The 27,650-nt window shown below is 41.2% G+C and overlaps 1 protein-coding gene across 1 annotated transcript; it reads right to left on the bottom strand.

Moving 5' to 3' along the window:
• Nucleotides 1-284: 284 nt before the first annotated feature.
• On the bottom strand, nucleotides 285-10,890 carry LOC128098782 (hyaluronidase-4-like). Its single transcript, XM_052720200.1, has 3 exons — nucleotides 9,970-10,890; nucleotides 3,061-3,150; nucleotides 285-743 (listed from the first exon to the last, which is right to left on the bottom strand). The coding sequence occupies exons 1-3, from the start codon at nucleotides 10,888-10,890 to the stop codon at nucleotides 285-287; spliced, it is 1,470 nt and encodes a 489-aa protein (XP_052576160.1).
• Nucleotides 10,891-27,650: the final 16,760 nt, after the last annotated feature.

The following is a 27,650-nucleotide window of genomic DNA, read 5'->3' as shown; positions in this document are numbered from 1 at the left end:
GAATGGGTTAAGTTCAGTTGAAAGAGCTAGCGAGTAAGAAGCCTGACCATAGACCACACAGTTGGTAATTAATATAAGCCTCTGAGTGATTATTTTATAATCATCTGCAGACCGCAAGTGGGAGAGATTCAACCCTACCCATGGGGCTGGGTGGGACCTGAGAAACTTCCAACTGCAAAACTCCATGAGGACAGGTCTACTCTTATTGCCTAGCACAAAGTGAACATCCAACAAACAGTTTGCTTGGAATTTAAAACTAAAAATTGTTTATAAACGGGTTGAAATCAGAGAAAAATGACATATTTTAAGAAAAAATTGACATCAGAGTAGGGAATAAGAAAAAAATTCATCAGAGTCACAGTTAAAGTCATAAGAAAAGCTAATGAATTAAATGCAGCTATAGAAGCCTTGTTCTTCCGACTCAAGAGATTTGGAAAGCGCGATCTGCAGGACTCTCCATGCCAGCCATAGTAACAATGACACACAAATCCATTCTTCATATTCATTATTGTCTTCTGCTTACTCCTTGCAGAAATGACAAATTTGAAACCCTTTTTTATGACATAATTCTTGTGGCTATCTTCAGGCATATGCAGATAAAAGGAGGATTCAGCTGTCTTTCGAACACATCGTCCATGACTGTTACATAGATTTTGACTACAGAGCTTGGCTGCAGAGGTTACATTGAGAACATAGGGGCCCAATAGCCCTTGAATAGTTTGTTGCACAGATAAGCAAGCCTCCTGTGGGAAAAAAAATGAGAGATGCTTAAAGAACAGATTGGAGTCCAGAAATAAACTCATACGTGCACAATCAACTGATCTTTGACAAGGATGTCAAGAACACACACAGAGAAATGACCAACTTGTTAAAAAATAGTGTCGGGAAGAATTGTCCAAACAAACTCGAACCACCAGCCATACAACATAGGAAACTTCACAAAAAAAGTGGTTTAAACTTGAACATAAAAAGTCAGTAACTGATAAAAACCTTAGCAGAAAACTGGGTTTTCTTCCTGCTTCCTGTCAATTGTGACAATTCTCTTACATGAGACCAAAAGCATGGGTGACAGAAGCAGAAATAAACAAGGGGAAGTGTCAGACTAAACACTTCCGCACACCCAGAAAAAAAAAAAAAAACAGTCAAGAGAATGGAAAGACATCCTACAGAGTAGTGGAAAATATGTGCAAAATTCCTATTACCTACAGTAACTAGTGACATATCCGAAGTCTAAATAACCCAAAGTAGCACACACAGTAACTGAATGGGAAAAAAAAAATACACAAAGTAGCCAGGTTTGATGGTATAGGCCTATAACCTCAGCTTCTTGGGGGACTGAGGCAAGAGAATCACAAGTCTGCAGCTTCAGGGACCTACAGAGTTGAGGCCATCCTAGGCAACTTTACTAGCTCCTGTCTGAAAATGTGAGGTAAAATGAGAGATGGGAACACAGCTCACTGGTACAGCCCTTACATGTGTGAGGCCTTAGATTCAATCCCTAACATAGGAAATATAGATAAAAGATCCAGGCAGCATCGCTTCTTGGCCTTTTGGCTAAAATCAAGTGTAAAAGATCCAGGCATGATAGCACACATCTTTAATCCCAACACTCCACTGGAAGGCAGAGGCAGGGGGATCTCTGTGAGTTCAGTGCCAGACTAGTTTATATAGAAAGCTCTAAGCCAGTTATATAGTGACATTTTTGTCTCAAGAAAAAACAGTCGGCTAACTCACTTTGTTGTTTGCACAAATAAATAGAAAAGACTTAACTAAACATCTCTCATTCCCAGAAAAGTGCAAATCAGAGCTACAATGAGACATTACCACACACTTGTAAGGTTGGCAAATATTAAAACATATGTAGAGATTACATGTGTTGATGACATTGTTTGGAACCCTTTCACCCTGTTGGTCCAAATAGAAAAAGATACAAGACCTATGGAATACAGTACGGAATTCTTCAAAAAATTAAAAGTAGAGTTATCATATGATTCATACCTATACATGCACATACACAAATATGTGCTCATACTCACAGTTATGGACATAGATACAAAAGAGTTTGAATAATGGTCTGGAAGTGACATTCATATTTCTGTATTCAATACAGTACTATTCTTTGAAGTCAGGAATTGTAACTAATGCAAATGTCCATCAAGAGATAAATGAGTAATGAATATGGGTTGCATACAATGGAATATAATTAAACCTTAAAAAATAGAAGGAAATTCTGTCATTTATGACAATGCTAGTAAATCCAGAAGAAATTGTGCTAAGTAAAATAAGAAATTGAAGAAGAAAAAGTACTGTATGTGTCCATTTACACATGAAATATCTAAATAGTCAAATCAACACATTGAAAGGGACACACATGCTAGACAAATAAATACTAAAGATCTGCTGTATAACCTCATATCTATGATTGATAATGCTGGATTATGCACTTCCAAATTTGTTATAAAATAAATGCCATGTTAGATGTTCTAACTACAAAATTTAAAAAATATCAATCAACTATTGTATATGTACAATTTTCCCCCCATGTATTATAAGCTACCATCAAAATGAAAAGTAATTGTAGAGAATTCATTCTTCATAATAAAATTATTTTCAAATTTTTACAATAACTTGTCAGGTATATACAATAGCATTTTTGACTAAAATATCTACATTGTGGGTTTAATTATAATACAATTTTTAAATGAAGAAAGTAAGACTGAGAGCAGTTACTTAATATGCCACAAATTATGCCCTTAGAATATAATAATCGGCTTCTTACTTTAGGCTGCCCAGTTGAAGATTGTGTTTGTCCACCCTGCTGTTAACCACCATCTGGTATAGAATTGGGTGATCAGCATTGATCCCTACATACAGTCTTTGAACTTTGTTAAAGCAAAGGAAACAAATAATCAGCAGCCAACTGATGTGAGAAAACCTTTTTCATTAAAAATCACTGTCTAGAATGTAACAGAGAAGTCACTACTTACCCTTGAATCAGAATATTCGTATCCTCCCCACAGTATTATTCCTGCTGCTCCTAACAGAGAAGTCACTACTTACCCTTGAATCAGAATATTCGTATCCTCCCCACAGTATTATTCCTGCTGCTCCCAAGGCAGCACTTTCGCCAATTGTATGCACTAAGTCCTCCTACAGAAGAGAAGGGCCAGGAGAAATGTCCATCAAGTCATTTTAGGCACTGCTTAACGACTAAGATCATATTTGTGTTCATAAAGAAAACAGTTATAGAAGAACTAGAAAGGGTGATTTGGGCATTTCAGGTTATCTGATAATAGTCCAGTGTTCCAGAAAATACTCTAAACAGTGAGGCTATAAGATCAAATAGACTCCAGTCCCTAGTCTGAAGTTCTGTAAAATGTTAAGGTAAACATAGAAACAAGTAATGACAATACAGTAAACTAATATCCGTATTTGTAGCCCCCGCACAGTATCTGTAGATTAAAGGAATCATGGCATAGTCTGAGAAGCTTTCTTTGAACAGGTGACATTTTAGATAGGTCTTTGAGAAGGAGAATGTTTTCATAAGACACAGTAGAGAGAGTAGAGTTGGTTTCCTGTTCAAAGGGAAGACAGAGGCTCATTCAAATAAGAATGCAGTGACCTAAAGAGCTGTTTCCTGTGATAAAGCACACAGGATTTGGAAGAAAAGTAAGAACAAATGGGTCCTTATACATAAACAGAGCCATGTGCAGAGAAAAATCACCTACTTATGAGTATTAAGATAGTGCTATTTCTAAAAGTCATTGGGTGTTGAACAAAAACCTCAGTGCCAGGTGTGGGATACTTTGTTATGTGTTGTCAGGAAGACCCCAGAGGCCTTGTAACATGGACTCTTGCATTTCCTTTTAGTTGCCCTACTCCTTGATGACACCTTAGTGATGAACACACCACATACCTTGATGTAAGATATAGAGAAATAAAACCGAGACGGAACTAGAAGTTTCTTCCTGACTGGCTTGATTTTCTAGTACCAGGAGGTGCTATGCAGGCTGCTAGGGGAGAAAGGGCATTAGTGGTCTCACCCAGCTGTGAATCCTACAAACAATGGGGCCAACATACCAGACAAGATGTGCCCACTATTTTTATGAGAATAAGCTACTGATTTGTCTGATTGGGTTTGAGGCCTGCTCCACAGGAAAGAATCCATGGATGTTACCATAAACCTAGTCAATAGCCAACATCTCTCTAATTAGAGTTAAGGTCTGCTCAACAGCTCAACAAGAGAGAGACCATGCCTAATACTGGAAACAAGCTAATTACTCAGTGCTAGTGAAGACAGAGTTAGTGGAGAAGATCACAACCACTAACTTACTAAGCCAGCATAATCTCTAGCAACATTCAATGAACACTTGTCTTTTTACTCATATATAAGTGTAGTATTCACCACCCCCCATCAAGGGAACTTCTTTTCTCAACAGAGACCTGTAGTTGGAAGTTTTCCTGTGCCCTGCCTGGTCCACAGCTACTCAGACCCAAATAAATACACAAAGGCTTATATTAATTACAAAACTGTATGGCCACTAGCTCAGGCTTATTATTGACTAGCTCTTACACTTAGATTAACCCATAATTCTTATCTATGTTTAGCCATGTGGCTTGGTACCTTTTCTCATTTCTGCCTTATCATCTTGATCCTTTGTGTCTGGCTGGTGGCTCCTGACTCAGCCTTCCTCTTCCCAGAATTCTCCTCTCTGCTTATCCCACCTGTATGTCCTGGCTGGCTACTGGTCAATCAGCATTTTATTTATCAACCAATCAGAGCAACACACATTCACAGCACATAGAATGACATTCCACAGCAGAGACCTTTACAGCAACCACACCCAACCAAAATGCAGTTATGGAGCCCAGTCCCATTAAATACATCCACAAATATTCCTGCACCTAAGGCTGGAAAGATTTTAAGAACCAGAGGATCAAAGAGTTTACTGTGAGATTGCATCTCCTAGTAATATCAGAAGCTATACCTTAAAACCTCAAGAACATGACTGTCCAAATGTGGGTTGAACAAGAATGATACCAATAAACATGCCAAACTGGGTGAAGAAAAGCCCATGAGGCCTAAACCCTACACAGAGAACTATAGGCAACCAGGGAAAGCTGGGAATGGGAGAGGTGACCTTTCCCAGGGAAGAGCACACCAATTGGCTGTCAAGTGCCAAACATCAACACTGAAAGCATACATACAGGTAGCATTATACAGACCGAACAGGTTATATTTAGGAATATAGGTAGGTAGGTAGGTAGATAGATAGATAGATAGATAGATAGATAGATAGATAGATAGATTTACGTATGTGCAATAAAAAAGGAATTTGAAGTGAATTTGAAGGAGAGTGGAGAGGGGTATATAGTATGTGGGAGGGTTTAGAGGGGAAAAAGGAAAAGAAAAAAGGTTGCAATGAATTTATAATCTCAAAAATAACAATTTAAAAACCCATGAAAAGGGAAGTCAGCCTATATGAGGGAACTGAATATTATTATTTATAGGATGTCAAACTGCCTTCTTAGTATTTATGCTTATACTCATAGCCAAATGCTACTTAACAGAGAAGCTTTTCTTTTCGATGAAAGGCTCCATGAACACAGAGATTCATGGCTGCTCAAGGTTCCAGGAAGTGACAGTTGAGTACTCAGCCCTTAATATAACAGTGTCCCATCCCCTCTAAAGTTCTGGATAGAAATATAGATAAAGGCTACAAACATCTGTCTGCAAAGCATGACACAGCCATTTAAGACATGATATCAAAGCAGCTACAGTTGCCTTCACTGGACCAGCACAAGACTGGACCTGTCAACAGTGGATTATGGATTGGAAGAGCTCCTGGGACCCTACCCTCCTTTCCATCCTATTGGCTACTGGGAGACTCTGGAAGAGTCTATCCTTGTCTTCAGTCATAGTATACACAGTGGTGAGTCCACCAGGTACCAATGGATACCTCCAAACACACAGTCACATAGACAGCCATTTTAAAATCAAGATCACAAAGCAAAATAAAGAGGCATGAACATGGGAGGGTTGTAGAAGGGGAAGGTCACCAGAGCCAGGAGGACATTTGAGAGGGTAGAGGATGAGAGTAGTCAAAATGCATTACATAATGTATGAAATTGTCAAAGACTAAATCTTATCAATAAAACAAAGTCTTACCCACAAGTACTTATTTCTGGAACGATACAAATTTTCAACTTTAGGAAGATACACTTTTGCAGCCATGTAAAGAAAGCATAGGACAGGGATGTTAAGACATTAGGGATCAAAGATAATAACTAGGAAGATGGAAATTGTTTTGGGAAAAATTATAAAGGCCCAATAAATGCAATGTCAGTCCAAAAAAAAAAAAAGAAGAAGAAGAGGGAGCCTATTAGAGAACTATTTCTAATTCAGATATACAATTCTTTTTTTTTCTTTTTTTTTTTAGAGATTTATTTATTTATTATGTAAACAACATTCTGCCTCCATATATGCTTACACGCCAGGAGAGGGCACAAGATTTCATTATAGATGGCTGTGAGCCATCATGTGGTTGCTGGGAATTGAACTCAGGACCTCTGGAAGAATAGTCAGTGTTCTTAACCTCTGAGCCATCTCTCCAGCCCCAGATATACAATTCTTAATTACCCACTGGATAACAAAAAAAAGAAAAGAAACAAGGCACCGAGTGACTTTCAAGTTGTGTGACTGGGTAGATTAAATATTGAGAAGGAGGTTATGTTCAGGGTTTTAGACCAAAAGCAAAGAAATAAAAAGCAGAATGAGAGGAAAGGTAGGATGAACAACAGAGGAAATGGTCTACACTTTTTCTCCCCTGGGATGTATTAGAAATCCTTTGAAAGGCTGGAGCACTCAAGGACCAGATGGGCAAATCTCCAGACCACAGCCAAGCTTGTAGTGAAGTTCCAATCACAAGAATTGAGTATCCCTTATTTGAAATGCTTGGAACCAGAAGTATTTCAAATTTCTGACTTTTTCAGATTTTAGACTATCTGCATATACAGAATAAAACATTGCAGTATGAAATCCAAGTCTAAATACAAAATTCATTTTCATGTTTTATAGAAATCTCATACAAAATGCATAAAAATAATTTTATAAAAAATGTTTTTAATGTGTCTATGTTTGTAATGTGTCTATGTTTTCAATGTGACCGGTCACCTGAGGTCAGGTGTAGAATGTTCCTCTTGTTGCAGCAAGTCAGTGTGCAAACAATTTCATATTTTAAAGCATTTTAGGTTCAGAAATTTCTGCTTTGGGATGCCTCTGCTAGTCCTTGTGATCTGTAATTTTTCTAAGTAATACAAATAAGGCACTCATTCTTCTACTACATAAATAGTACCACATTCCTTAAGCATCAGTCAGCCTTTTGCTGAGGCACTTTTGAGAGAACCAACAAACCAATTGCTTAGAAACAAACTTAATGTGAAAAGTTACGTTTCTAAGACAATAGGTGAAAATAATCCATATTGTTGGTTGATTTATGATGCATACACATCAATAGGAAAGCATTAAAACATATTAATTATAATTTTATGACACTATATACTTTTTGATGGGTAGAATATGTGGTTTATTGGCTTATGAAGTAGTTCAGAGAGGATAGCCTGTAATTTATATTTAAAGACTAAGAGGAGGATCTGGAGAAATGCTTCAGCACTTTAGAATACATACAGCCTTTGCAGAGGACAGGAGTCTGATTCCCAGCACCTATGCCAGGCAGCAGCTCACAACTGCCTGTAACTGCAGCCCCACAGGCCCCAACACCCTTTTCTGGAATCTTTGAATACCTGCACTCATGTGCAAATACCCACACCCACACATATACAAAAAAAAAAAATTAAAAGTAAAAAAAAAAAAAGCTTTTTTTAAAAGCAGAAGAGTAGAAAACTGGCACAGCCATATCTGAGTGGGATGGCAGAATTCGTAAAGCCAGCACAGTGCTTAGCAAAGATTCAGCAAAGCTGAACCACATGATGACTGCCATGCCACCCTTGGTTTTCATCTCCACCTGCTGCATACTTGGGGCACTTTTAATATTTGTACATGTAAGATGAATTGCTAAATGGTCTTATTAATAAAACACCCAGAGCCAGATCTTGGGGTAAAAACCTGAGAGATCAGAGGAATAGGAAAAGCCACAGCCAACCTCACCTTACAGATGCCTCGGTCTCCAAAGAGATCTTCTTCCTGTACACCCACACCTATATGCCTTTCTGTTCTGCCATCTCATTTCCTCTCTCCGCCAAGTCACATCACTTCCTGTCTGTTTGTACAGACCTCCAGACCTCTATAGTTAGTGCTGGGATTAAAGGCATTTGTCACTATGCCTGGCTCGGTTCCCCAGTGTGGCCTTGAACTCACAGAGATCTGGGTGGATCTCTGCCTCCTGAATGCTAGGATAAAAGACATGTGCTACCATTGCCTGACTTCTGTAGCTTGGCAGAACAGAAAGGCATATAGGTGTGGGTACACAGGAAGTAGGTCTCTTTGGAGACTGAGGCATCTGTAAGGTGAGATTGGCTGTGGCTTTTCCTTTTCCTCTGATCCTCAGGTAAGGTTTATTAGGGTGCACAATATTTGAAGGGACACAATTTATCACCATGTGTACAATTTGGGGATATTGGATTGATGGAAAATCCAATCATTTTATGAATCAAATTATGAATCATTTATACCTTCTTCCAGGAATGCTGCTTCTAAGCTTCCCCAGGACAGTCCTGAACATACTATTCCCTCGCTTCAAGGGAGATATTCTTATCTTGAAGATCTTCCTTACACGTTGGAGGCTATGACATACATAAAGAAGCTAGAGTTCTCTTTATGAGACTATGAGATATTCTTGAAACATCTGTCCCTGTACTTACTCAGGAACAAAATAATCAGAACAAAGTAAACTTTAAAAGGTCAACAAGATTCAGTGGGCTAGAGGAGCTGGCCATAGATCAGATTGCAAGCCTCTTCCCACTACACTCTGAGGCAATTACATATACAGTAACACAGTTAGATTAGCTGAAGTTACCTCTGCCCTATATTGAGACTTATACTGAAGGCCAAAGAATGATGTAGAAAGGTGATAAAAGTATGAAATGTCAGGACCTTCCATTCTTGAAAAGTTAACACATGTAGAACCACTGTGGTGTCATATGACCAAATAACAATAGAATGCCAGATTAGACATATAGGCAAATTCTATAAAGATATAAACATTATATTATGCCAGAATTTGAATAATAACTGCAGGAACTTCAAGCAGTCACTCATATCCAGTCAAGAGCAGAGAAAGAATGGATGCCTGCATGCTTCTTATTTCTCAGCTCACTGTCTCCTCTTTTATACCGTCCAGGGGCCGAATCTAGAAAACACTGCATCCCACTTTGAAGCTGGGTCTTCCCACATCAACTAGCAAATTCAAGACATTTCCCCCACAGACATGCCTACAGGGTTAACCCAACCTGAACAAATCATCAAGAAGCTCTTCCCAGGTGATTCTAAATTGTGTCAAGTTGATAATTGGAACTAATTATCAAAATATCTATTTATATAAACTGCTCAATCCTTTGGCACTCTTAGGCCATATTGTGGACTCTTAAGAAGTATTTAATAGAATCCATGCCATCTTTTCAGTAAACCTAATACACTGAACAGAAAAATATTGTATAATGAAAAGTTCGAGTGGATAACACCTTGATCCCAAATCTCCATTTTATGTATTTCCAATTTGGAAGTTTCTGTGAGAAATTCTTCTGAGTTCTAAATGAGTTTTTTATCTTCTAAAATTCTAGGTGCATGTCTAATTACCAGTTGTTTGGAATTTCAGAGTTGAGTTATCTTTTTTAATATTAGAATAACATTTTAATGAGAAATAAATAACCCCCCCCAAAGATTTCTTTCTAGACTTTACATATATTCTACTAACCTTATATTGTTTTTAATATGACTATTTTTTTTCTTACCTCTGACAGAGCTTCAAGACTCTGCAAATAAAATGGTCTGGAAAAAATAAAAACTGGCAAAACATAGTCCTTTCTAGCCATTTCAGCAATTCTCAGGGCTTCTCTCACTCGAAAATGAACAAATTTCAGTGCATTTAAGTTCGATTTTAATATTTTACTCAAATATATGGAAGGATAAAGTGCTGTGCTTTTTTCCCACAGCCACAAGAGTTGATCATTGCGGAAAATTTCATCATCTGGGCAACTACCTGTGTAGAACTCAGGATTTATCCGGTAATCGTAATTGTAGCAGTCTGGGTAGAGATAGAAGCCCCATAAACGCTTCGGTCTCATTTCTAAAGCCAGCGTGAGAGTAACATTCATAATACTCCTTCCAGCCTTTTCAAACTCCTGTTGGGCGACTGTTCTCACCTTCGCTTCTGACCAGTCAGGATGGTGGTATCGAGTGAAAGCTATCGAGCGGTTTTTATATATAACCCTGTTGCCCCAGTTCCTATCCCACTGGGGCCTCCAGCCTTCCCAGTCAATAACAGCAAGTCCTTCTGATCTCCACCAAGTGACAGTGTCTGCAATGTCACTGGCGCTTTTCTTGAGGTGCTCAGAGAGGTTCACATTCTGAGGTATTCCACCATAGACGGATGTTCCATCTTCAGAGAAATAAGGGTAATATCCGAGCTCGTTTGGATAAAGTATGGAAATCGTGGATCCGCTCTGGGTTTCTAAAGGATTTGGGATGAAGTCAAATAATTGAAGTTTCATATCTACATCAAAATGGTCCTTACAGAGCAAAGTAGGAGCAGCCCAGAAAACGTTAAAAGGCTGATCCTTGATCACCGGAGGTATTGCTGGTTTGAAAGCTGCCTGGGTGATCAGAGCAAAGACCATCAGCTGGCCAAGCTGTACCACCCACGGACTACACATGGATTGTTGTTTTCAGCATGCTCGAGCGTACTAAAAGCAAGAACAAATATTTACATGAAGGACTCAAATGTCTAATGAGTTTTACAGTATATATTAAATAAATAAATTCAATATTTTCAAAGATTTATGAGGTTTATTAACACACTTATTCATGGTGTCATCTGAACCAAAGAAGAAATAAGAGACTTTTGTTCCCTCCTTAAAATATTGAGAGAAATTTAAGCCGGGCGGTGGTGGCGCACGCCTTTAATCCCAGCACTCGGGAGGCAGAGCCAGGCGGATCTCTGTGAGTTCGAGGCCAGCCTGGTCTCCAAAGCGAGTTCCAGGAAAGGCGCAAAGCTACACAGAGAAACCCTGTCTCGAAAAACCAAAAAAAAAAAAAAAAAATATTGAGAGAAATTTAATGAATAAGGCCTAGGAATTTCATACAGGTCCTCATCTACACAAACTCTGTGCTCATTTATGTAAACTTGCTATTTGTTCTGAATTTAGTTTCCTATAATTCTGAGTACATGATCCAAACCATTATACACCAACAAGCGTTTTTGGTGTGAGGTCAACTAGAAAAGAGCATCTCAATGAACTGTTACCTTTTCCTATCATTTATTAGAAAGGAGACTCTAAGAACATGTCCACTTGGAAACTAACAAATATTGGCAGATATTATGTAGCACAAAAACAAATAATGAACTGTATTAAAAGTAGTACCCTATATGGGCTTTGAAGTGTACTCACCTCAAGGGCTTGTTTGTTTCCAAAACGGAGCAAAGTTCCCATCAGAATAGCATAATATGGCACAGAAACTAGAGGCGCCAATTATATGTTGTTGATTGCAGCGTTGACTAACATCTTTTCTTAGGCACATAGATGAACATTTAAAAAACTATTGTTACCTTAAGGCCATCGTTCTCCTATGGAAGAATGAGGCCATATTCTCTGTAGCTCAACTCCAGATAAAACTTGGCTTTTTAGTCACACATTGACAGTTAAGACAAAAACTGCCACAGAATCTTGCCAGAACATAAGGACTAATAGATGATGCATTCCAGCCAATCAGATCTTACCCTGAAAGCAATATGGCTGAAGCTACATAGCAAAGTTAGTTATGTAGTGTATATTTAAAAAAAAAATTAGTGTGCTGGTTAGTCTGGGCTGTCAACTTGACACAATCTAGAATCTCCTGGTAAGAGAGTCTCTAGTGGGGAATTAGCTAAGTGAAAGTTAGCCATTGGACATGTCTATGAAGTTTTTTATCTTGGTGTGTGTGTGTGTGTGTGTGTGTGTGTGTGTGTGTGTGTGTGTGTGTGTCTAAGAGGACCCAAACCACTGTGGGCTGCATCATTTCATAGGCTGGGCCCTGACCTATCTAAGAGTAAAGAAAGCTATCTAAGCATAAAAAAGCAGACATTTGTTTCTCTCTGTTCTTAACTATGGATATGATGTTTCTAGCTCTTACATTTTTGATGTGACTTCCCTGAAATGATGAACTGTAACCTAGAATTGTCTGGCAAATAAATTCTTTCTTATATTGCATTTGGTCACGAAATTTCATCAACAGCAACATAAATTAAACCATGGCATGTATGTATGTATAGATAGATAGATAGATAGATAGATAGATAGATAGATAGATAGATAGCTATCATAGTTTTCTTTGAAGTGGTTAGATTTTTGTCTGTTTTTAAGAGTTTTACATTACTAAGTACATATCTCTTATTTTTGTTATTTAATCTATTGAATGCAGAAAAAAAGATACCAATCAAAATCACAGGTAAATTCTGACAAAACGGCACCCAAAGTTTGTAAAGAAACTTGAAAAAAATCGAGGGCTTTCTATATAGTCACTCCTAAATCAGCAAGTGGTCAATGGTTTACTCTCAAATATTCTGGATTTTACTGAGATGATTGACTTCATGTGGACTTTGTATTGTGGTACCAGATGAAACTCTAAGTCACCAAAGTGACTACCCATCACTTTTCCACCTATGGGACCTTAATGTGAACCAGTCTACCCTATAAAGGGGAAAGGGTATCTTTGGGTCCATCTTTATTGTTCAGGGGAATGTACTCATACACACTCTGCACAAGCAGAATTCTTCACGTTACTTATGTACTATCTGCATGTAATGGGCATATGTGTCTAATAAGCTGTGACAACCTTGGAAATAAACCTCTGTTGATTGTCACAGTGCATAAAACACTTTAGACCCATCTTGCTCTGGACTTCCCTTTTGGAAAACTGGTGAGTACCCTTCCTTGCCCCAGACCCCATCCCTGGGCACCGGCCACTCCAGGGAAAACCTGCCCAACTTGGCCCCAGGTTCTGGCCACCGGGCAGGTTCCCTGCTAGCCCCACCGGGAAGGATCCCCTTCTCCAAGACCCCTGGCAGGCCCTGCAGTCTCCACGCCCTGCCCCCACTCCCATCCCCCTGAGCCCCAAGCCTCTTCCTGAGACTTAGAGGCTGGCCCCCAGCTCCCATCTTGCTCCGGACTTCCCTTTTGGAAAACTGGTGAGTACCCTTCCTTGCCCCAGACCCCATCCCTGGGCACCAGCCACTCCAGGGAAGACCTGCCCAACTTGGCCCCAGGTTCTGGCCACCGGGCAGGTTCCCTGCTAGCCCCACCGGGAAGGATCCCCTTCTCCAAGACCCCTGGCAGACCCTGCAGTCTCCACGCCCTGCCCCCACTCCCATCCCCCTGAGCCCCAAGCCTCTTCCTGAGACTTAGAGGCTGGCCCCCAGCTCCCATCTTGCTCCGGACTTCCCTTTTGGAAAACTGGTGAGTGCCCTTCCTTGCCCCGGACCCCATCCCTGGGCACCAGCCACTCCAGGGAAGACCTGCCCAACTCGACCCCAGGTTCTGGCCACCGGGCAGGTTCCCTGCTAGCCCCACCGGGAAGGATCCCCTTCTCCAAGACCCCTGGCAGGCCCTGCAGTCTCCACGCCCTGCCCCCACGCCCATCCGCCTGAGCCCCAAGCCTCTTCCTGAGACTTAGAGGCCGGCCCCCAGCTCCCATCTTGCTCCGGACTTCCCTTTTGGAAAACTGGTGAGTACCCTTCCTTGCCCCAGACCCCATCCCTGGGCACCGGCCACTCCAGGGAAGACCTGCCCAACTTGGCCCCAGGTTCTGGCCACCGGGCAGGTTCCCTGCTAGCCCCACCGGGAAGGATCCCCTTCTCCAAGACCCCTGGCAGGCCCTGCAGTCTCCACGCCCTGCCCCCACTCCCATCCCCCTGAGCCCCAAGCCTCTTCCTGAGACTTAGAGGCCGGCCCCCAGCTCCCATCTTGCTCTGGACTTCCCTTTTGGAAAACTGGTGAGTACCCTTCCTTGCCCCAGACCCCATCCCTGGGCACCAGCCACTCCAGGGAAGACCTGCCCAACTTGGCCCCAGGTTCTGGCCACCGGGCAGGTTCCCTGCTAGCCCCACCGGGAAGGATCCCCTTCTCCAAGACCCCTGGCAGATCCTGCAGTCTCCACGCCCTGCCCCCACTCCCATCCCCCTGAGCCCCAAGCCTCTTCCTGAGACTTAGAGGCTGGCCCCCAGCTCCCATCTTGCTCCGGACTTCCCTTTTGGAAAACTGGTGAGTACCCTTCCTTGCCCCAGACCCCATCCCTGGGCACCAGCCACTCCAGGGAAGACCTGCCCAACTTGGCCCCAGGTTCTGGCCACCGGGCAGGTTCCCTGCTAGCCCCACCGGGAAGGATCCCCTTCTCCAAGACCCCTGGCAGGCCCTGCAGTCTCCACGCCCTGCCCCCACTCCCATCCCCCTGAGCCCCAAGCCTCTTCCTGAGACTTAGAGGCTGGCCCCCAGCTCCCATCTTGCTCCGGACTTCCCTTTTGGAAAACTGGTGAGTGCCCTTCCTTGCCCCGGACCCCATCCCTGGGCACCAGCCACTCCAGGGAAGACCTGCCCAACTCGGCCCCAGGTTCTGGCCACCGGGCAGGTTCCCTGCTAGCCCCACCGGGAAGGATCCCCTTCTCCAAGACCCCTGGCAGGCCCTGCAGTCTCCACGCCTTGCCCCCACGCCCATCCGCCTGAGCCCCAAGCCTCTTCCTGAGACTTAGAGGCTGGCCCCCAGCTCCCATCTTGCTCCGGACTTCCCTTTTGAAAAACTGGTGAGTACCCTTCCTTGCCCCAGACCCCATCCCTGGGCACCAGCCACTCCAGGGAAGACCTACCCAACTTGGCCCCAGGTTCTGGCCACCGGGCAGGTTCCCTGCTAGCCCCACCGGGAAGGATCCCCTTCTCCAAGACCCCTGGCAGACCCTGCAGTCTCCACGCCCTGCCCCCACGCCCATCCGCCTGAGCCCCAAGCCTCTTCCTGAGACTTAGAGGCCGGCCCCCAGCTCCCATCTTGCTCCGGACTTCCCTTTTGGAATACTGGTCTGGCTGAACCAAGTGTGCGGATAAGGCCAGTAACGAAGCACAAGGAGATGGGCAGACGTCAAGGCAGAAACATATACAACAAAATGAATAGCAATACAGCATCACCAGGCCCTAGCCCTCCTCCAACACCTAGACCTGAACATCAGAAATTGGAAGAAGCAGAAGAAAACAGCCTTATGAATGACATCATGAAGAAGCTAGAGGCTTGTGTAGAGGAAAAGACAAAAAAATGTGAAGAACGCTGTAAACAACTAGAGGAAAGGGCAAACAAATTAGAAGAAATCAATAAAGTCCTGGAAGAAAACAATAAAATACTGAGAGAAAATCAAGAAAAATCAATGAAACAAATGAAGGAAATAGTCCAAGACCTGAAAAGGGAAATAGAAAAAATGAAGAAGACACAAACAGAGGGAATGCTGGAAATAGAAAATCTGAGAAAACGATTGGGAACTTCAGATGCAAGTATAAACACTTTAGAAATGAAGCAGCAAAAATATAAAAGACATGCCTTTGTAAAATCCAATTTCAAGCTTCTTTTCTAAGAGATTTTAATCTTGTTTTCTGTGTATATGATGTAGGATAGACTCTATCTTTGTCACTGAACTGGAGATAATTTTATTTTAGCACTCTTTTTTCCCCCAGTACATATTTTTCTAACAAACTTCTAGTGTAGTAATATACATATATTGAATTTCACAAGTTTTTTTTAATGTAATGGAATCTTTCCAATGACTTTTTAAGCCATTTTTGTTATTCAAAGTATAAAACCCAGTTTGGTTTTTCCCATTTATAACACATGCATGCACTTGAATTTATTGGCATCTGATATGTTTTAGACAGTGTACTGTGTCAAGGAATGCTATGACAAAACCAATACAACCCTACATAGTGCAAAAAAAAAAATTACAGATTCATAGGAGTAAAATACAAAATTATAAAACAAAGAGAAAACTATCACTTTAGGCATGGAAATGCCTCTCTATGTACAATATCAAAGACATAATCCATGAAAGAAATCATTGATGAACAGCTTCATTCAAATAATTTTAGTCTGATCTTAAAGAGTCTAAGAAGACAGTGATGAGCTGACAGCTCGGTGAATAAATTACATTTTACGTTATGTGTATGGGTGCTTTGACTGTCTGTGTACCTGTGCACCACGTGCATTCTTGTGCCTTTGGAGGTCAGGAGAGGGTTTCAGATCCCCAGGGGCCGGTGTTATAGGTCCACAGGTCATTGAGCTGGAAATCAAACTAGAACCTCTAAGAGGTTTGCTCTTAACCACTGAGTAGTCTACAACACACACACACACACACACACACACACACACACACACACACACACACACACACACAGAGTTAAGTGTTTATCTTACAAGCATAATAGCCTAAATTCAATCCCTCCCTGCAGAAAGCTTGATTAAGTGGTATACTCTTGTGATTCCAGCCTAAAAGAGGCAGAGACAAACAGATCCCTGAGCCTCTCCAGACAGCCTTGCCTACTTGCTCTAGGCCAATAAAGATCCCAATTCAAAAAAATGTGGAAGGCATTTGAGGAACAATATCTGAGGTTGTTGCCTAGCCTCCACTCATTCACAGACATGCATGCACATGTATGACAAATACTCTGGTGGAGATGAGCCATCAGTAACCTGGAAACTCAAAGTGTTTAATCTGTACAGCACAGATGAGCAGGAGGTGGGTTAGTTAATCTGCAGTCTCAGGTTGGAGTCATCCCTGAGGAGGAAATTGCAGTTAATAGTTTCTAAATACACTGGTTTCAGCTGAAGGGTAACTGTTAGTAAGCTTCTATGCCCAGACCAGGGGAAGGCTTTGCCATTCCTCTAAGCCTGACTCAGGAAAGGCTTGGCCATTCCTCTGAGCCTGAACCAGGAATGGCTTGGCCATTTCCGCTGACATGGCCATGCTCATGTCAATAATACAAATTCACCAAGGACTTCATCTGCTCCTCACACAGAGTAATTATTTTTCCCTCTTGAGCAGTCAGTCTTGTGAATGTCTTCCAGGAAGATATCTTTTATATGCCATTAAACTATAATAAATTACAATATTAGGGTTAAGTTAAAATTCACAACTTTTGACTAATAATGTTTGTGTTGATATAAATGAACACCTCATTTAGTGTATTCCATGCAAAGACAAACTTTTCTCTTGAGGCTTTGTTTTTTCAGTTTGGCTTCCTGCTTTATAACCACAGTCTACATTTCACAGATTCAATAACATTATAGTAGCATGATTTTTCTTATCCCTTTTCCTGTGAACATATAAAATTGGAAAGGAAAAACTAAAATTATCATTTTTAGACATTATTTCGTGTATTAAAAAACTCAAAGTAATCTGAATTATATGAAATAATAGGCTAGTTCAACAAGGCACTGTATGTAAAATTAATGTAGTAAAGTCAGGTGTGTTGGTAGTCACCAACATGATTAGAAAGGAAACAAATTAAGCATTTGTTGGCAGAGTTTGCCTCATTCATAACAGTGTTTAACATGAAAACTATACAGACAACATTATCTCATTGAGCTTCAAGGTCTGTCATGTGGGGGTGTATGTATACACACACAGGATGTCTATGTCTGTATATAGAACAGCAACAGTGAGGCAGAGAGCTATGTGCCCTACGTAAGATACCTGGAAGAATGGAATAAATGCTGATTCTTTTCTTTAGAAACAAAACTATCTGATACATTACAAAATTAAGTAAATAAAGAAATAGAAAAACAAAGTTAATATTAATAGCATTCTCCTCTTTTCTCAAATATATTTTATGTACATCATTATAGGCATTTCTCTATACTTCTCTCTAATCTATGGACATCTGGCTGGGTCATTTTGAGGTCCAGATGGTCCGTAGTTCCTTTCTAAAACACAAGCCCTGACCCAGATGTGTCCTGGTAATTATGGAAAGCTGTAGGCACGAGATAAAACCTCAGAGGAATGTCCTCCTGGGCAAAACAAGGCCACATAGGCAGGAACTGCGGAAGGAAGAACTCTGATAAATGGCTAAAAGATGCTGATTGCAGAAATGTGTGGAAGGAAGAGCTCAGAAAAGGGTTCAAAAGATACTATTTTTTCAGGTTATGCTTGCAATGCTATCTCTAGTAGCTAGCTAAACAATATATAAACAGTTGTGGGAAAAATAGAAACTCTTTATTCTTGAAAAGAACCCAGAGTCTTGTGTCTCAGTCTACCATGACCCTCCTTCCTAGATCCCCATGATGCTCACAGCTGTGCTGATGGCAGCATCTATTAGATGAAGATGTAGTCCCCGGCAGTGTGAACATCTGGAACTGAGAAATATCACATTTCACAGCTACCTGGAGAGGATTAGAGGGTAAGCATTTAGTATCTATAGTAGGTTAGGAGTCACACTAAGAAAAGCCTGGACAAAAATCTTGATCAAATTCTGATGGTAGGTCATAAAGTAAGAACAGAAAAGAGCTTTTGAAAATAAGATTGAAAAGCCATGATCAGATGAAAAACTTCCCTCTCTCTTCCTTAAGGTCCTCAATGTATTTGAAGAGGCAACTGGAGCAAAAAGTTTGACTTCCACATCTGTGGTCTCTGAGAACTGGAGTTTGAAACCCTGCCACCAACATTTTTCCTGAATGGCGGATGAGTCAGGAAATATACATGTATAACTATACTCAACATACACATCTTTACAAAGACAATGTTATCCTAGATGTACAATTTGCTACTGTTTTTACTCACACTGAGTAGGTAGTAGCATATATTTTGCATGGTTGGAGAAACATTTGGACTGAGGATAACTATAAAAATCATCTACGTGTCATCTGGAGTAAAATCAGTTCCACTAGAGGTCATGTAAGTTTAAAATGTTATGCCGTCAAGTGTGGTTTCAAGGATCTGGATTAGCTTCAAGCTGGAAGTGATGCCTAGGGCTTAAAATAGAGCAGAATTTCCAATAGGCTAAAAATTGCAGAGGTACCTCAGATGGAGGGAATGATAAGGAAAGATACAGAGGATGCAAGAAAAGAGAGACAAAGAGTGCGCAGATGAAAACAGACATTGATTGGGGGACTCTATGGAGAGAGAGAGAGATGTAGAAGAGGAAGCCGGGAATTGTTCTGAAATAGAATTGAAAGTCCTCTGAGTTGAGCTCATGGTTGACACAAAGAGGGAAACATCTGTGGAGAAGAGATGAGACCAGAAGATGAGAGTGTGAGGTTCACCTAGGTTTGTTTCGAAGAAGGAGAAGAAAAAAAGAAACAATGTTCTGAAACGAATTGTGAGGAGAGTGCTGTGTGTCTTTCATTCCAGAAATACCAGGCAGAACCGCCATGTTCGATTTAAGTCAAACAGTAACCCTGACTAATACAGCATGTGCTTGCTTCATCATCAAGACAGATTCTTCTTATTAGGCATGTTGCTGTGCCTTCCACAATTATTTATTAAGATCTCTTATTTTTAAGCAACTGCAAGTAGGTATTTCTTAATATTTGGTAGTGCTTTTGATATCATTGTTTTTTTCCTTTAAAATGAAAGTTGAATGGTGTCATACATCAACACAGTGTTGGTTGTGGTTTGAATGGGAGATGCTCCCTACATGTGTTTAACACTTGATGGCCAGCTAGTAGTGTTATGGGGGAGGTTTAGGACCCTTCAAGAGTTGGAGCCTTGCTGGAAGAAGTGGACCTTGGTTTAGCTCCAGCTCTTCTTCCAGCAGGAACACTCTGCTTCCTGTCATGAGCCAAATAACAAGCAGCTGCCTGGTGCTGCTACTGCCATTGACAGACAGAGCTCCACCCAAAATGCCTTTCTCACCATGATAGGCTTGTACCCTCTCAAACCATAAGCCGAAATAAATCTTTGATCCTTTAAGTAGTTACTGCCAGGTGTTCTTCCGAAAAGATGAGAAATGTAACTATGACAACATTCAAAACTAATACACATCTTCCAGCTACACCATTTTTAGGGATGTCTTTAAAAGAAGAAAAAAATACAAATTTGTATTTATAATTTTACTTATATTTTTATTTTACCTTAATAAATTTAGCTTAAAATTTATAAAACAAAGTAGTTGGAAACTTGATTTCATCTAATAACATTATAATTAATGTATGGAAAAAGTCAAGCATTCCATTTAAATTATCTTTATTTAAGGGGAAGAGACTCTGGAATTCTTTGCTATGTAAGAGTGAAGATAAAGTGCTCCTTTTAAAAGAATATTCTAGAGAATGTTTGTGGGCCCTGGCCCCCCACTGTGAGTGGCTGCCGCCTTGCTTGCCGACCTTGACCAGATGTCCTCCCTATTCAGATTCCCTCCCGGTTTCCTTCTCACCTAATGATCAACTGGAGGTTCTTTGTTCCTGTATCCTGCATTTGGTGTAAACAGCTTAGATGCAAGAATGTAGCAAACTTCTGCCCTCCAGGGATCCACCATTGTGCTGTAAGCCTGTATTTAAGGTTTCCTCCCTCTTTCAATAAACGGCATTTGGCTGGCACTCGGCATTCAGCCGTGGCGAATGATTCGCTGTCTCTTGTCTCTATTTTTTAATCCACAGCCCCTCGCTCGGACATGGTGAACGGGTATCGGTAATGCAGGCGTTGCCGTTACAAATGGAGGTCCCTACCGAGATTCTACCAAGACCTTACCGAGATCCGAGAAAGAAGGAACGAGCTGATGGACACTCTTAGAAGGCTGGCCAGCATTTTAAAGAAAAAAAGAAAAGGTAAGAGTGAATTGTCATGGGTGCAAATAGGGTACCACTGAAGTTAAGAAAGGGCAAGACAGCTAAAGATTTTAAATAAAAAAGGAAATCTTCCCAAAAGAGAAGAGGGAAGGAAAGGAAATTTCCCGTTAGAAAAGGGAGAAAAAAAATTTTAATCAAGTAAAAAGGATTTTCCCGGTAAAAAGGGGAAAAATTTTGAAACTAGGCCTAAAGATTGGGGCTCTGTAGAGGAAGGATGAACAAAAGAGAGAAGCCTCTTCCCTGTGGTAATGGAGGAAGAAAAGACTTTTTCCAATTGTAGAATTTTCAGGATAGCTGAAACTCTGAGCTCTTTCTGCAGTGCAGCATCTGAATTACAAAGAATCGGCAGGTAGGCCTCATTGCTGCTGGCTGAACAGCAAGCGAGCCCAGAGGTTAGAAGGTTTGCTGTCTGTTTGCTTATTTTGGTTCAAATGTTTTTTATTTTTCCCTCGGAGTGGGAATAATTCAATATTTAGGATCCCTTCATGGGAAATGTTTTTCTGTTTTTCCCTATGGTGGGAATAACTCATTAGGTAGTCCCTTCATGGGAGTAGGAAGTTTAAACGTGAGTTTGTGTGTGCGGAGCACATGCCCAACGGCGGACATGCACGAGATAGCCTGGAGCAGTGGGCAGACAGGTACAGGCTGGTGGGAGGCGGAGCTGCAATGGAGCTCGGGCACCGGCACTAGAGCCTGAGCACTGGGCGGAGCCAAAGCTAAGCCGCAGCCTCAGCTCACTCCAATCGAGCAGAGGCCCGGGAAGGGACTAGCGCTAAAGGTTTAAACAGGAATGCGTGTGTGTGGTGCGCATGTCCAGCATGGCTGTGGTCAAAGGCTTGCTGCCCGGAACAGCGGGTAGGCAGGTACACACAGGCAGGAGACAAGGCCAACGGAACGGACCAAGCAAGTAGAGTCCGGGAGAGGGACTAACACTAAAAGTTTAAACGGGCCCAACTTCTGGTGAAAAATGGTTTCGGTCAGGACATAGAATGCTAAGTCAATGCTGTTGGAATAAAAGATGTTTTGTTCTTTTGATTGTCTTAATAAATGTTTGGATGAATATTTGATTCTCATGGTAGATAAACTAAAGGAACAGAATTCATCATTTTGAACTATACATTAGGTATGCTCTTGTCTGTTGATCATAATGTTGCTAAGATAAACCCATAAATAATAATATCTTACTGATAAAGAGGTTACAAAATTATTTTTCCAGTAAATAAAATACAGGTAAATAGTTCCACATTGTTAATAATTGGCTATTTGTGCTAATGTGTTACTTGAAATTTATAAAAAAGGATCCTCTTTTTAAGATTTTATAAAAATATTCTAGAAGAGTATTACCTAAAGTTACCTTTTCAAATCCTATAGATTGTATTTAATGCTTTTATAATTGGCATATGTAAAAAGGACCATGGAAACAGAAGTTGGTGAAAGAATTGCTCAATTATTATTGCTTTCATATTTTAAATGCAATATGGCACCTATATGTAAAACTGGAGGCTTTAGAGGTTAAAAAAAAAAGAGGTATTTTGACAAACAGTTATCAATGATAAACAGCCTAAATTAAAAACAAAATTATATGGGATTGAGATTGAAATATAATTGAATTCTGGTGCTGGATATATCTATAATTTCACAAGAATCCTGAGATCCCAATTGCCCCCTTAAAAATTCTACCTCTAACCTACAAGGTATCGGCACAGCTCAGACGCCATTGCAGGGCAGGCTATTTTTAAATTGGAAGGATGAGGAAGGTCATACAGGAACTTTTCAACCCTTTGTGCTACCTAACATTCCGGTGAACTTGTGGGGATGGGATGTGTTAGAAGGTATCGGAGCAGTGCTTACTACACAGACTGTACAACAGGTGCTGAAAAGTCAGGGCTACTGCCCGGGCAGAGGCTTAGGGAAAATGTTTCAAGGAGACCCACTCCCTGTGGCAGACAAAAACTGTGTCACTAGAGGTCCTGGGGATACAAGAGGATTAGGGTCTTTTCCACAGGGGTCACTGCGCAGCAGCCTTCGATTATGCAACCAATAAAAATCACTTGGAAAAGTGATGACCCTGTATGGGTGGACCAGTGGCCCCTTACTAAAGAAAAATTGGAGGCTGCGAACACATTAGTTAAGGAACAGTTAGATGCTGGACATATCATTCCTTCCACTTTACCTTGGAACTCACCTATATTTGTTATTAAAAAGAAGTCAGGAAAATGGAGGCTATTACAGGATCTTAGAGCTGTAAATAAAACCATGCTTCTCATGGGAGCAACACAACCTGGCTTGCCTGCCCCTGTGGCAATTCCTAAACATTGGAATTTAATTGTGGTTGACTTGAGGGATTGTTTCTTCACCATTCCTTTGCATTCCGAGGACAGTCCTCGCTTTGCTTTTAGTGTTCCTTCAGAAAATCTTAGAGAACCTTATCAGAGATATCAGTGGGTGGTATTGCCTCAAGGAATGGCCAATAGTCCTACTATATGTCAAATTTATGTGTCTTTGGCCCTAGCTCCAGTTCGAAAAGCTTTTCCAGATGTTTATATAATTCACTACATGGATGATATATTAATGGCTGCTAAAGATAGAAAACTTGCTTTTGATGCCTTTTCTAATTTACAAGAAGTTCTTAGCCTGGCTAATTTACAGATTGCCCCAGAAAAAGTACAGGTATCTTTTCCCTATCATTATTTAGGTCATGAATTGCTACGCACGGGCATATGTCCACAAAAGATTACTCTGTGTACGGATCAGCTACGCACGCTTAATGATTTCCAAACCTTTCTGGGAGATATTCAATGGCTTCGGTCCACTTTAAAAATTCCAACAGGTCAGCTTCGCCCTTTGTATGACGTCTTAAAGGGCAACCCTGACCCTTTATCTCCCCGTAAATTAACAGCTGAAGGACGTACAGCCCTACAACGAGTGCAAGAGGCCCTGGAACAGGCTCACGTGCAGTATATAGATCTTTCTTCTCCCTTATTGTATTTGATATTTTGTTTTACTCATTCACCTACTGGAGTGTTTTGGCAAACAGGTCCTATTCTATGGATACATTCCCCAGCTTCTCCAGCAAAAACCATCACTCCTTATCCACAGGCTGTTGCTCAGATTATATTTAAGGGAATCAAGATCAGTGTTCAAACTTTTGGTAAGGAGCCAGATAATTGTGGTGACCCCATACACCCAGTCTCAAATAGCATGGTTGCAAGCTAATGATAATGATTGGATGATATTGATATGCTCCATGCAGGGTCGGTTTGATACTCACTACCCCTCTAATGATGTGTGTCAATTTTTTAAATTGCATCCTGTTATATTTCCCAAGATAGTACAGATGACTCCTATTCCTCAGGCCTGTGTAGTATTTACTGGTGGCACTTCATGTGGTTTTGCTGTGGTGGTTTCTGATAACATAGTAAAGAGAATGAAAGTCCAGGGCACTTCTGCCCAAATGGCAGAGGTACAGGCGCTGTTGCTTGCTTTACAGATGTTTTCTGATGAGAGTGTAAATATTTATACTGATAGTCAGTATGTGGCGCATGCCATTATGCCTTTGGAGACAACAGCCTACATACCATCCATTTCTCCCATTCATGAATATTTATTTCAAGTGCAAGGACTTATATGGTCCCACTCACATAACCTTTATGTGGGCCATATTAGAGCTCACACTCAATTGCCTGGACCTCTAAGTGAAGGTAATCAGAGGGCTGATGCCATTACTCGTATGACTGTCACATTAGTTTGTTCTGCCTTTGATAAGGCTACTCAGTTGCATCAACGTTACCATCTTAATGCTGGATCTCTTCGTCATCATACAGGCATAACCCGGGAACAAGCCATCCAGATAGTTAAATCATGTCCTATTTGTGTTGAATTTTTACCTGTTCCTCATTTGGGAGTTAATCCCCGAGGAATTTTACCTAATCATGTGTGACAGATGGACGTCACACACGTGCCTTCCTTTGGAAAATTACAATATGTCCATGTGTCTATTGATACACATTATTCTCTAATTTTTGCTTCTGCCCATTCAGGGGAAAAGGTTAAGGATGTAAAGAATCATTGTCTTCATGCTTTTGCTTACATGGGAGTGCCAAAATGCGTAAAGACTGATAATGGTCCCGCCTACAGCAATACAGGATTTTCAAAATTTCTGCCAAGACTTTTCTATTGTTAATAAGACTGGTATTCCTTATAACCATCAAGGACAGGCTATAGTAGAACGCTGCCATCGTACCTTAAAAACATATATTTCTAAAGTACAAAGGGGGGAGCTAGGGGCTCATCTCTCCTCTCCACATTCTATTCTTTCCCTTATTTTATATATTTTAAATTTTTTATCGGTGGATTCTGCTGGAGTATCTGCTGCAGATAAGCACTGGAGGACTCCTGTTGCAAATCATCCTCTGGTGCAATGGAAGGATCTTTCTACTGGCACTTGGAAGGGACCCAATCCGGTGTTGGTGTGGGCCCGGGGATCTGTTTGTGTCTTTCCGCAGGACAATGAAGTTCCTCTTTGGGTTCCTGAGCGCTGTGTGCGCCCTGTGGCTGCTGAATCCTGACATGGCAGAGACCTATTGGGCCTTCATAAAAAACTCTCCCCTTCTGATGCCAATGGGGATTGAGAGCCCAATACAGCCAGCCTTGGCAAGCATTAACGTAAGCATAGGAACTGTAGCCATGTGGTTGGATTCTTGAGAAGGTAATGTATGGTAACTTTTTTCAAAAATGTTGAGAATGTGTCACACCTTGGAGATTAAGGATAACCCCGAAGGTCAATGACCTTCATTTGTTAACAGTAACATGCCAGCTAAGCCTTTTCACATTTTGCAACCCTCTTCAAGCTGGTGTAGTACCTACTTTTCAGGAATGGCTCTGTGCAAACATTTATTGGCCTCCTGAAATTCATCTAGCCTTTTTGAAGATACCTTAAAAGTTGTGAGCCTGAATGTAGACATTAAAGAGACCATTAGTTCTGCTCCTTGTTTGCTGTTTTTGTTTTTGTTTTGTTTATGGTTCTTAGTTGTTCTTTTACAGACCTGCCAGCCTAAGTAGTGCTGGGATCAAGAAAAATGGGCCTTGGTGGTTCGTGTTCCTGGAGCTGCATCCATGCCAGTGGACCATGGCAGTTAGACACAGATGATGCTCACACGCTCCAGAAGAGACTGACATCACTGTTGCCATTGTTGCTGTTATAGTGGTGGTGGCCACTGCTACTACTATTTCTGGGATGGCTATTTCATAATTGGGTTCTACAGCTAGCACAATGGAGACCCTGGCAGCAAAAGTAGCTACCACAGTTAGTTAATCTTTTATTTTATTGGGCATGATAAATTTAATTCTACATTTATACATTTAAATTGGCTTTGAAAGTTGTAAAAATTATTAAAACTCAAGTTCCATTTGCTTATGGGATACCACCTTACAAGGACTCCAATTTGCAGTAAGGCTCGTTTAAGAAGGGAATGGCTCAATTGCCTTTAGCCTCCTGGCTATGGGTGGGTTAGGACTTCTGTTGGTCTTTTCTGTGTCGCACAGATTGCAAGCCCAGCGCCACTTTGAGATCTTTGGCAGCAGTTACTCTACAGCTCATGTAGTTGAGTCTGTATGATAATGAGTATTCAGAGACAGGTAATGCTTGGGGGGCGGTCATCAACCTAAGACAGAACACTTGTGTGGCCTGGGCAGGTGTCTCTATGATGGGTAAGGTGACCTGCTGACGTCCCACGCAACCTAAGTCAGAAGCTCATTTTTTAGTAAAAAGGGGGGACCTGTGGGTCCTGGCCCCCCACTGTGAGTGGCTGCTGCCTTGCTTGCCAACCTTGACTAGATGTCCTCCCTATTCAGATTCCCTGCCAGTTTCCTTCTCACCTAATGATCAACTGGAGGTTCTTTGTTCCTGTATCCTGCATTTGGTGTAAACAGCTTAGATGCAAAAATATAGCGAACTTCTGCCCTCCAGGGATCCGCCATTGTGCTGTAAGCCTGTATTTAAGGTTTTCTCCCTCTTTCAATAAACGGCATTCGGCTGGCATTCGGCATTCAGCCGTGGCGAATGACTCGCTGTCTCTTGTCTCTATTTTTTGATCCGCAGCCCCTCGCTTGGACATGGTGAATGGGTGACAGTAACGCAGTGTTACCATTACAAATGTTGTTAAAAGATTGATAGTAGTAGAGGAGGAAATAGTGATGAAATAATACATTTAACTTTAGTTTTCTAAAAGCCAATATGGACACATAAAGTTAGTGTTAGAAAGCAAAGCTATCTTTTTTTTTATTTAAAATGCTTTTTTTTTTTCATTTTATATACCAACCACAGTTCCCTCTCATTTACTTATGCTGAAATGTGGTGATATTTTATTTGTGTTTTGATAAATAAAGCTTGTCCGGAGATGGAAAAGGCCAGCCATTTTAAGTAAACAAAGTCAGGCAGCACACTCCCTTAATCCAAGCACTTAGCAGGCAGGGTCTCTGTGTGTTCAAGGTCACACTAGGGAACAGAGCCAAGCGTGGTGACACAGGCCTTTAATCCCAGTACCAACCATAGAGACCTGGAGATCTGTACAGACAGACAGTGACTAGGAAGTGAGGTAGCTGGGCTAAGAGCCAATGAGAGAGCAGAAAA

The sequence above is a fragment of the Peromyscus californicus genome, unplaced genomic scaffold (genome assembly GCF_007827085.1).
Source record: "Peromyscus californicus insignis strain IS unplaced genomic scaffold, ASM782708v3 Scaffold_6__1_contigs__length_162567912, whole genome shotgun sequence".
In the NCBI taxonomy this organism is placed as follows: Eukaryota; Metazoa; Chordata; class Mammalia; order Rodentia; family Cricetidae; genus Peromyscus; species Peromyscus californicus.
Note: the sequence above shows the minus strand (reverse complement) of the source record. Positions and strands in the feature narration are given on the sequence as shown.